Below are 12441 nucleotides of genomic sequence, written 5' to 3'. Positions count from 1 at the left end.
ATGTTGTATAATATAAATTATATGGTTCGCTACTGACCCCTACGGATCAATAGAGGGTGAGTAAAATCCATAGTGGGTTAGACCGAAGGCCGAATATCCTACTGATTTTACTCACCCTCTATGGTCCTTAGGGGTCAGTAGTGACCCGTATAATGAATTTATCGCATACGGGACTTTTCCTGCTGCCTTTTGTAGAAAAATAAACAATGAAATGCAACAACATCAATAGATGACGTCACCATTAACAGTAGACGTGATGTCATGAACCCCCTATGAAATTTACTTACCCCCTACGGATCCATAGGGGGTCATTACGTGATGGCGTTTAGCCAATCACAACGTCATAATTTACCCGCGGTGCGATAATAATTATTATTTCCTTTGTGAGATAACAAAAGATGGATGTGTAAACTCAAAGTTAAGTCCTTCAGTTTTTGAGTGAGTCTTCCTAGTTTAGTCCTTAATAAAGTCTGTTAGAATAGCATTTATCAGCTTGTTACCATTAATTTTTATTGCATAAAATTCCTATTATGAGAAAGGGACATTCAAACTCATAATTTAAAAACAAACCGACAATGATAAAACTAATTAAAACTCGTTTTTGTAGGTCAACTTGAAATTGACCTCAAAAGAACATCCGTCTAAAACAAATAAAAAATACATCCTTTATTCATTCTATGGACATGTATGATGAAAAGTAGAGTGATAAATAACAAAAAATTAACTTTCAATAACATTTTCAAGTATGTATACAACACATTTAAGCAAATTACACAAAAATTACGGAAACATACTCAAATTTACAACACCATTATTATATTATACTTATATCATTGATGTTAACTTTTTTCAACTAATTAACATTGTATAAATGGTTATGTCACTGTTGTGCAATCTACAGGTCAACTAAACACAGTGTCCAATTATGTGTTGATTCATTGTTGTTTGATTGACGCCTAGGACATTTTTTATATAAAATTATTAATATCATTTAAACAGTGATATATCAGTCAAATTATTTATCTTTTCTTTATAGAAAACATTATTATGCTGAGAAATCGTTAAAAAGTTAGTTATGAATATGGAGCATTGCATGTCAATCAATTGTCTGCTTCAATTCACATGTACGTAACATGATTTGCAGTAACCAGCTTATTCCACAAACTGATTTGAAAAGTAAATTATCTAGATCCTTACAAATTCAGTCTTTCCTTCATTTGAGGATACAGTGGACTTGTGAAATGTCATAAGTACTAAATTTTAAAGAAGAATATCTGTATAGAAATAATTGAAGCTCAAGTAGAAAACCCCCGTCGGTCGGAAGGTCACGTTTAAGAATTGACTCTGGTCACTAGGCTACTTCTAAACAAACTATACAGTTCTAAACTGATCATATGTAAAATTTGATTTAAGGTTACAGGTCCTTTAATATCAGATGTCATGTTGTATTAAGGTAGCCTGCCAAATACTCCAAAGTCACAGTTCAGATTTTATCATTTTGAAGCCACATTACTATCCAAAATTCTACATAGTAAACAAATCATTCCCGGAAAGATAACACTACCGTTCCCTAATCAGGTTAGTTATATATATAAATTGCAAATAATGTTATTTACCGCTCAGGCTTACAATAAATTACGAACTGGCCTGTTGGAATATCTTTTAATAAACCGTAGATTGATATTTGAATACAGATTAAGACACTCAATCAAAATCACTACAATCATCAGCAGCAGTAGAAGCAGCAACATAATCATCATCTTCAAATCGAAAAACCACCAATGATGCATGTTAGTCTTGGTGTAGTGATTTATTTGAATAAAATGAATAGGTCTATATATCTTGAACATTGATATTTTTTTTTTCCTCTTATCTACAAACTTTAACACTTACAGTAACTAAGTATACATTAATATTTTGAAATATAACTGTTGATGGCATTTGATAAAAAATACTGTAACATTTGATGAAAAAAAAAAACAACAAACATAACGATAGTAGACATACCATAAAAAATAAACACATTCAGCTTATGAATGACAATTGTTGGAATGCTCTGTTATATTTTTGATCGGGAAACAATTCTGTAGAATGCACGAAAGCTTGTCTCGCTGCTTCTATGTCACCTAACAATTGAAAACATATGCCCAGCATGTAGTAAGATGTACTTTTCAACATGGGATGAGCTATAAAACGGTTGTCCTCTATAGTCAAGTGTAGATCCCGTAAGAAATTCCAACTTTGTCTGCTATTCTTTAGATGATAATGACATAGAACACGAAGGGCATGAGCAAAAACTATGGGAGGAATAATTTGTTGTACTCCCATTTGTAATTCATTCGGTTGTAACTTAGGGTGTATAAAGTACACTAAACCTAATAGTAAAAATTCCATAACTGAACAATATGCATATTCCTGAATACGTGTAAATTAAATAGTTCATGATGAATATCTGAATACTGCATGAATTGATGAAGTTTTTCCGGTGAACATTTTGATAGAGAATACTGAATAATGTAAAGAGCTGTATTGTATTGTTTTCTTTTGTAGAAATACAAAGATAGCATTAACCATCCAGATACAGCGTCATGATGTGTGTTAAGAAGAAGAGTACTTATATAAGTATTGTACTCTTTATAAGTAGATTTATTATAGGATGTATTATCCTCTGGCAGAATTCGCTCACTTTTGCAATAAAATTTTGACATATATTCTGCGTACAAGTATTTGATTTTTGAACTCTTACTTGACAATACCTTGCATAAAGTTTTTTCCAAGAGAAAATCAAAAGAAGTGCACGTAGAGTGGACAAAATACATTTGTAAGCTTAATAATCTTTCTAAACTCTTGGCATATGAATAACTTGTCTCTTCACGTATATCCGATGCCAATTCATTTAAATTCGGGACTTGATCCGACAATAGGATACATTGCCAACCGTAACTGTTAAGGATAGACAACTTATTTAAAAGTGTTTTCTGTGCTTGTCCTTGTATCTTATTCTCAAATAGATTATTCTCAGGAATAAAATAATGCGGACAAAGTGAGTATTCAACACAATATATAAGCCTCCTGAAACATCTCATGAAACAAGATATCAAGTTTTCAGGTTTCCATATTGATGAAGGCAATTCTTCGCACATCCAAAACAAAAGTGTTTTCATAAAATATGAACAAAGTAATTCTTTACAATCAATGTCTAAAGCTATAACATCTTTCAGAAGAATTTTCATAACTGCATAACATAATAATTGTGTATGTGTAAATGAATAGATAAGTAGTTTTTCAGCAACGGAAAATGATATTCGCCATTCTAATTCTTCTTGTGTAGATCCTTTCACCCCTACAGGTACAAAGAGAACCCCGTGTTTTACAATAGCCTGTTTAATATCGTATCTCGGCCATGATTTATTTGATCGTCCTATCCATTGTTTTGCTGGTGTTATCCATAATTTACAATGTAAACAGCTTGCAAAGTCATATACTCCAGCTTTATCGGACATACATGGCCCATGTATAGTCGAAAAAATGTCGGTTGCAAAATTTTGTTTAAATAAAAGATTTGAAAAGTAGAAATTACCATTGATATCATAACAGTCTTTTAAGATACTCTTGTCATTACTGTGCACTAGACGTAACTTAGCGAAACCTGGCTGTGTATCTTCCACTTCCATTGAAAAATGTATTCTATTAGCATTGAAATAAGTTTGTGCGTCTTCACAGACCTCAATCAGTTTCAATACCCCCATTAAATCTATATCACTACCTCGTGTCTGTAGTCCATCTCCGAAACTTCCACTGGTAATAAATGTCCAAGTCGTATTGCTCTGTAAATTGTCTCTAACATTATTCATCAATCTGATTGTTCTTACATGTTTCTCTGTTCCAACAACGTTCTGGCGTAGATAATGATACAAAGCTATTGATTCAGTTTGTGTCGCTGATTCTTTAAAGAAAAATTGAAGGAGTGTGTTCGCACAGTCTTAAAAATTGCCTTAAGATTTATAAATTTTTTCATCAAATCTGGCTCAAAAACCTAACATTTTGTATAAATAGTTGTGAAAAAACAAGTGATATAAACTTATGCGTCAGTTTTGTCATACCCCGAGTTTTGGTCTAATTTTTCAGGATATGGTTTTAAACATAGATATAAATGACTGCATTCTCTAATCCGAAAAAAATTGTGCGTCAACATTAAACCACATATCTTACATCGATTGTTCTTATCTGGTAAACAACTTTCTTATATAGTACCTGTTGAATGAATTTCTACACAAGGGACACAATTCTTATAAAAATAAGAATCTAAAAAGGGGAAAAAATTGTAAGGGTTCCGCGGAACCCAGTGTCTCGTCTACTTTGCTGTTAGTCGAAGGCTCAACATAAATGAGGAAAAAATTGTTACAAATTTTCTATTAGAGACTATTTTTTGATTGTAAGAAGCTTCTGACTAAGTTTTGAAAAATCCAGGATGGTTTATGAATCTACTAAATGTTTTCAAAACTTTAACTGCAGACTGTATGTAATGTTAACTGGAAGAAAAATAACTAATAATTCTTTAATGATTTGGATATTAGATAATACGTTAATATGATTGGTCGAGAGGGCTTCCGGTAGTGGATCTTGACGTTGTTTTTTTCTCTCGATAGATTATTGGTTGAATAAGATTCAGATTGTTTAAATTGTTAAGATACGGGTCGAGTATAGGTCCCGACTACAGTCGAGTAATATCAAGTAACTTCAGACCAATTCAGAATGGTCGAGTAAAAACTAGTACAGTCGAGTTCAAATACTCTCCGTGTCAGACTTTTTTCAGCTTTTACCGGTTTGTATTGTATACAAAAAAGTGTTGGTTACAGAATATTCTGAATTGTGTATTGATGTTACTAGTTACTGAACAATTTGTATCGTATTTTGCGGCAAAGGTTTTACTGAATCTTCAAGGTTCAAAATATTGACATAGTCATCGTGTTAAGACATTACATGTAATTCCAGATTTTTTTATTTTGTAGCCGATAATGTACCGTAAGACGTGATTTGTGTTACTTAAAAACCAAAGGGTCACCTTTTTTCAGTATATTACGATAAAAGAAAATTCGAGACGTCCATTTTGGCAAAACTGAAACATGTGAAACTTGTCCTTTACTGAGAGAACATTAAATACGGATAAATAAAGGCAACAGTATCATCCCGTCGTTCCATAGTCATACTAGATATTCGATTAAGCAAAAACAAATCCGGGTAACAAACTAAAACCGAGGGAAACACATTAACTATAAGAGGAAAACAACGGAACAACGGAAGCACTAACCTACAACAAAATTCAACGCCAACATACAAAGACACGGATTCTAGATAATAACTGCCATATTCCTGGTTTGGTTTTTAAACATAATTCTAAATGTTTTGTGTTGTTTTATTTGTCTCGTACTTTCAATTCTTTAAAGTATAATTAACAGATGGCTTACACAATCATATATACTGCACAAAAGTTGACAAATATTTGTTTTGCAGATAACATTTCGTTTTTATGCCTCATAATAAAAGTTTGTCACAAAAGGAGACAAAAACTATAAATGGTTCAATTCATACTTTCCAACAATCTGCAATCTTATATGACGAACACCTAACCTTAGAACGTCCGGGATCCTAAAGTAGCTGCTTGCTGTTGGATGAGATACCCAGATATTATTTGTTTTCCTTTTTTCTGTCCTTTGTCGTCTTTCGACCTACATGTTTTCTTTCCAACTAGAATATTTTTTATATAAGGCATAATACATGTGTACTGACGAGCATGTCAGCATCTATCATTCAGCAAAGTCATTACAACATGTTGCGTATATAGACATATGTTTTTTTGGGGATAAAAAGGTTTAAGCTAAAGTATGCAGTAAAGGAACCGTGGTTGGTATAGAAACCAATGGAATGAAAGGAGAAAATCAGTTATTACCTGCCATTTTGGTTGTAAACTCTAACTTTATTTACCTGGTAACGGGGACTTCCCTAATGTCTACTTTCTTTTCTATTTATAGTTCATTTAAAATTCACATTGCAAAAATAAATTACCTTACAAATACACTTCAACTTTAATTTAGTGATATAAAAGACATTTATAACCTGAACGTCCTGCGTGGGTTTTTGAAATGAATTACACACTAAATATTTGACTAGCTAAAGTAATAATACAATTTTAGCTATAGATTTACTTTTTTAAGTTAGTCTTTTTATCGAAAATATTGTACCAATTTTCTAATGTTTTCTTTCCACTAAAAGACATTTGTTAACTCTCTTCATCGTAGCATATTTGATTATTTTCAAAACTTTCGATATTGTTGTTCCTATTAAATTTCAATATCACCCACAAACACATCAAATATCCACAAACACAAACAAATTAAAAATTGAAACATAAATTATTTGCTATCGGGGCCTTTTTATAGCTGACTATACGACGTGGGTTTTTCTAATTGTTGAAGGCCGTATGTTGACCTTCAGTTGCTTTCATCTTCGTCATTTGAACTCGGATGGATATTTATTTCATTGGCGACCATACCATCTCTCTTTATTCTAATGTGGATATCATTTGTATTATATTTATCTTAATAATACTGGAATAAGAAATCAGACCAGTATATATGTACAGGTTTGTCATTATCGCGTATGGTACGATTTTGACACGCATACTACATTTTGACTAAGCGGTTGCATATTCATGAATTCAGAGATAAAGCAGCACGTGTACCCTAATAGTTGTAGATTTGTAGCGTAAAATTAGATATGTAGTTTTAAAAATAATAGAAAAATTAATAGAAAATAATTACAGAGATATTTATAGTTTTGAACGTTAATAGGCTACGCGAGTAAAACACTAATTCAGTATTTTGGAAGACCTCAATTGTTTTATTCTTGCTTCATGCAACAACAGTAAAATTTTGATTTATTTGGACAGTGATTGCTTTATATATAGATTATTGAGTTATATTTATAATGTATTCGTTGGGCATTGTTAAACCTAAATGCTAGAAAAAAGAATATGCCATTTTAATGTGATCGACAAAACGAGAAGCAATTTGCCTCAAATCTTTTCAAAACAAAATGAATTCTGAATATATATAAGTCAGATAATGCAATTTGTAAGGTTTTTCGTGTCGTAAAAAACACCTTGGAGTGTCAGAATTGCATAGCGAAAGACCTCTCTAAGGTTTGTATTTCATTTGTGTGTTTCGGTGTGATATATGACAAGAAAAAAACTTTAAATATGCATTATCAATAACATATAACATTACCGCTGACTTTAACCATAACCTTTATACTGAATAATCTAAACACTTAACCAGACAATAATCATTATCCTTACCTTACCTTAACCCTAACCCTGATCCTGACTGTAAAAATAAATACTATCAAGATTAACATTAACCCTGATCCTGACAGAAGCCCTGACCATTACCCTTACAATAGCCCTAACCCGTTACCCTGAGTATAACCATTAGCCCTATTCAAACTGTAACCCTAATCCTTACCCTGTTTATAAACCTATTATTCCAACCGTAATCATCATTAATATGGTCATATTTTGTAATTTACAGTTTACAATTATTTTTTTGTATTCGGAAACGCGTGTGTAAAAAGAATTCGCAACTTATACAAGAGGCTCTTATGAACCTGAACCCTTCTATTGTCAAATATTTGAATAATAGAGAAACACCTAACAACAAATTCGTAAAAAACATCTTTTAAGTACAATTCCTACTATAAGGAGTCAGTCAATGGTTTCTATTACAATTGCATTCGTATAGACCTTGTTGTACATGGTGTATACCGATCAGTTTTGCTGGTAATCGTTTCAACCTATATATATTGTATTTTCAAGAGGCAAATACCTGTAATAAGTAAAAACCCGTCTTTAAAGGGCGATAACTCTTCTAAAGCGTTATTCAATGTTTTCGGATGAAAAACAATTCCTGTGGGTCTGTATGATTGATAATGTTTAATATTTACAGTTTCTATCAAACTATTGTGGGAAAACACCCCAAAACTAGTAAAAAATCATCATGGAAGGTAATAACCCCTACAACGAGTCATCCGATGGTTTCAATCATATATGGGGTTCTTGTATATCTTGTTTAGCTGATAATGTTTGTTGTTCACAATTTCTACGTAACTATCATGATTTTCAATATAATAAGAAAAAGCTTGTAAATTAGTCAAAAACGCCCTTAAGGGCAATAATTCCTATAATGATAGTTTTGGTGCAATCAGAAAGTAGGCAGATCTTGACATTCTTATCACTTATGTCCTGTCAGATGTTTTCTATTTGTCATATTTTTCAAAATTTGACAATTAATGCATTTTACCCTTATGTTTCATTTGTTTTTGCTACAGCGAACCCAAATTGAGCTACGACGACGACGACGACGACGACGACGACGTCAAGTAAAGGCAACAGCCCACACTGACTACCTTAGAAGGTTAAATGTCTGTCTTAAGTAACTCTTGTTTGGTCCAGAAAAGTTACCAGATGCTGTTAATATCATATCTTAGTATAGGTAATGTTTAATAGTTTCAATGCCTGTCAATTTTCGATTCAATTGAAAAGGCAGCCATTCTATTTACACAAATCGGGTATCCTTGCTCAGATGTAAACAGTTAAACTCACACACATGCATATAACATTGTAAAAACCGAGCAAGTAAGAGTTTCATAACAATTCAGAAATAGGTCCGACATTAAAATGGGCGCATAAGAATACCTACAACTTGATTAACTTTGTTGCAGTAATTTATTTGGTTGTTTTTAAAAGTCTTCCTTAGTTGATGTTCTATTACGTTTTATCTTTTCTTTGTAATGAAAATCTATTTCAAACTTTTTTTAAATTTTGAAATGTACCAACAGTCATTGAATTTGTTAATTTCCTATTGTTAACACGAGACATCTATCAATCAGATATGGAACAAGGTCCTAAATTCAACTACAGCATCAGATATTTCATAAGTAAAGCTACAGGTGTCACCATTTAATAAAATCAGCTGTTCCTTCTTATGCACCCAAGTGCAACGGCCTTGGAAATTTTCGATTCAATTGAAATGGTAGCCAATTTATTTACACAAATCTGAAGTCTTTGCAAATAATTCACAAAAACGGAACTTTTTTAGATTTATAAATGTAAAATATAAAGAATGAAGAGCAAGGGAGCTTTAACTGAGAAATGGTCACACAGACGAAAATTTATACATCATCGCCACTTCAAACAAATCAAACATTTATTTAAAGGTCAATACTCATATAAATAAGAAGATGTGGTTTGAGTGGCAATGAGACAACTCTCCATCCAAGTCACAAATTATATAAAGTAAACAATTATAGGTCTAAGCACGGCCTTCAACACGCAGATTTGGCTCACGCCAATCAGTAAGCTGTAAAGGGCCCAAAAATGACTAGCGTAAAATAATTCAAACAGGAAAACCAACGGTCTAATCTATACAAGAGTGGACACACAGAAATGTCTGGCCTGTCGTGTATTTCTAATTGAAGTTATGTTGAAAGTAAATGCTATCAGACATACATTATAAATTTTAAGCTGTAAATAATTAGATAATGTCGATGCTGCTGATGCCTGTATGAACGCTGCTGCCAGGCCTGCTGAAGACAACTATCATAGTGTCTTCATACTACTAATTGTATAGGTTATTATCAGCTACATGAAGATATGCTGGATAACTGTGGTTAAGAGTGAAATAACTTAGTGATATACCATTGATATTGATTATAGTGATTAAAGATAGCAGTGAAGAATGAAAAAAACTAACATTGACCTATGAACCATAAAAATAAGGTCAAGGTATTATGAACCCTGCCAGACAGACAGATACGCCTAACAATCATTCCATACACCAAATATAGTTGACCTATTGCTTATATTTTCTAAGAAACAAAGTTCAGCATTAAAACTTTACATTGACCAATGAGCCATGTAAAAGGGGTTCAGGTCATATGATACCTTGCGGACAGATATAAACACCTTATAAACATTCCATACACCAAATATAGTTGACCTCTTGCTTATAGTTGAACAAAAATAGACCAAAACACCAAATTTTAACACTGAGCGATGAACCGTGAAAATCAGGTCAAGGTCAGATAAAACCTGGGAGACAGACATGTACATCCTAAAATATTTCCATACACAAAATATAGTTCACCTATTGCATATAGTATAAGAAAAAAGGACCAAAACTAAAAAAACTTAACCTTGACCACTGAACCATGAAAATGAGGTCAAGGTTAGATGACACCTGCTAGTTGGACATGTACACCTTACAATCATTCCATAATTTAAATAGAGTTGACCTATTGCTGAAAGTATTAGAAAAATAGACCAAAAACAAAAACTTGAACATTGAGTAAGGAACCTAAAAATGTGGTCAAGGTCAAATAAAACATGCCAGACTGACATGTACATCGTAAAATATTTTCATACACCAAATATAGTTGATTTATTTTATACAGTATAAGAAAAACAGACCAAAACACAAAAACTTAACTTTAACCAATGAACCATGAAACTGAGGTCAAGGTCAGATGACACCTGCCAGTTGGACATGTACACCTTACACTCATTCAATACACCAAATATAGTAGACCTATTGCATACAGTACAAGAAAAACAGACCAAAACACAAAAACTTAACTATAACCACTGAATAATGAAGATGAGGACAAGGTCAGATGACACCTGCCAGTTGGACATGTGCACCTTACAATCATTCCATACACCAAATATAGTAGACCTATTGCTTATAGTATCTGAGATATGGACTTGACCACCAAAATTTAACCTTGTTCACTGATCCATGAAATGAGGTCGAGGTCAAGTGAAAACTGTCTGACGGGCATGAGGACCTTGCAAGGTACGCACATACTAAATATAGTTATCCTATTACTCATAATAAGAGAGAAATTAAGAATACTAAAAAGCTTAACTTTTTTTTCAAGTAGTCACTGAACCATGAAAATGAGGTCACGGTCAATGGACATATGTCAGACGAAAACTTCATAACATAAGGCATATATATACAAAGTATGAAGGATCCAGGTATTCTGAAATATTAAGCTTTTAAGAAGTTAGCTAACGCCGTCGCCGTTGCCGGATCACTACACCTATGTCGAGCTTTCTGCGACAAAAGTCGCAGGCTCGACAAAAACGAGAAATACTTATGAACCACATCAACAAACGACAACCACTGAACAACAGGCTCCTGACTTAGGACAGGTGCATAAAACGCAGCAGGTTTTAAGGTTTAAACAGGCGCTCAGTATGTTTCAATATAATATGTAAAGCACTTTTTAACCACGGCCATTTTCAGATGAATTCAGCAGACATAAAAAAAATCTGTTTATATTAACTGAAACTGCTTCTGAAAATGAACAACTATGAATAGGCCTTAACAACCATTGACAAGATGCTTGATTTGGAACAAGTACATTTAACTCATTTATGGAATGATAATTTATTTCTAATATACATGATATATAATAAAAATAACATTATTTTTTATCACATATCAGATATTAACAATAACATCAGATTCTGAAATTTAATCAAATATTCAACAACATATATTTTATTCTGCATCTGCACTTTGAGTAATGTGGTAAAACAAATATTACAATACATATTGTATGTATATATGCATATTTTTTATGAATATAGTGCAATCATCTATTAATGGTATAGAGGAAAATATGATTGGTAACTATTCCAAGTTTTTTTTCTGAGAATTCCGCCAAAAAATGCCATAAAAAGCAACTTCAACACCTCAAAGTTTAATGTATAAAGATAAAAAATTTTGCAATTATATATTTTACATCAATTTTTTTCTTCTTCTTAAGTTATTGAATGTCATAAACAGATAATATTTTATGGGTGCATTGTTTTCACACACTATTATATATGTTGTTACAGCAATAACTAGTACATCAGAAATTAAAAGTTTTACAGTATCCGTAGTTATGTCAATGCTAAATATCTTCAAACTAAATTTGAAAAAAAAAACACGTTAAAAAAAAGGAAAACTTCAGTCAATAAAAAGAAGTGTAGATAATTTGTATTCTTTTCCTAAAGAACTTTTGCACTGCCTTAAAAAAGTTATAAATTATTCATTTTTTTGGTAATAATTCCAATGTTAAATGTTTTGTCTTGTTTCTTGATGAGATAACAAAAATAAATGATGTGTTAACTCAACTTTTCACTTACAAACATAACCTTCGGTCCTTCAGTTTGTTAGTAGGTCTTCCAAGTTTAGTCCTCATACACAGTCAAAATAACCTTTATCAACATAAATAGATAATTTAATTTTGGATGTAAGGCGTCTTCTGATTGGCTGACGTTGTTTTGTTTATCAGCTCATAGATATAATTTTGTCATGTGACCTTGACGTC

The 12441-nt window shown here is 32.2% G+C and overlaps 1 protein-coding gene across 3 annotated transcripts in view; it reads right to left on the bottom strand.

The window, feature by feature from the left end:
* The window catches only part of LOC127715048 (uncharacterized), a 30152-nt gene that overhangs the window by 14842 nt on the left and 2869 nt on the right, over nt 1-12441 (bottom strand). For 2 of the 3 annotated variants that reach the window (XM_052221068.1, XM_052221067.1), the window contains exons 1-2: nt 5951-5996; nt 2008-3946 (exon numbers count right to left, since the gene is read on the bottom strand). In XM_052221068.1, coding sequence (XP_052077028.1) covers nt 2376-3946; nt 5951-5957 — 1578 coding nt within the window. In that variant the 5' untranslated portion in view covers nt 5958-5996 and the 3' untranslated portion in view covers nt 2008-2375. Of the gene's footprint in view, nt 1-2007; nt 3947-5950; nt 5997-12441 lie in introns of those variants that run through there. The other variant, XM_052221066.1, reaches the window with a different exon arrangement.

Source organism: Mytilus californianus, unplaced genomic scaffold (genome assembly GCF_021869535.1).
Source record: "Mytilus californianus isolate M0D057914Y unplaced genomic scaffold, xbMytCali1.0.p SCAF_9, whole genome shotgun sequence".
Taxonomy (NCBI): Eukaryota; Metazoa; Mollusca; class Bivalvia; order Mytilida; family Mytilidae; genus Mytilus; species Mytilus californianus.
This window is presented reverse-complemented; position numbering and strand designations above follow the sequence as displayed.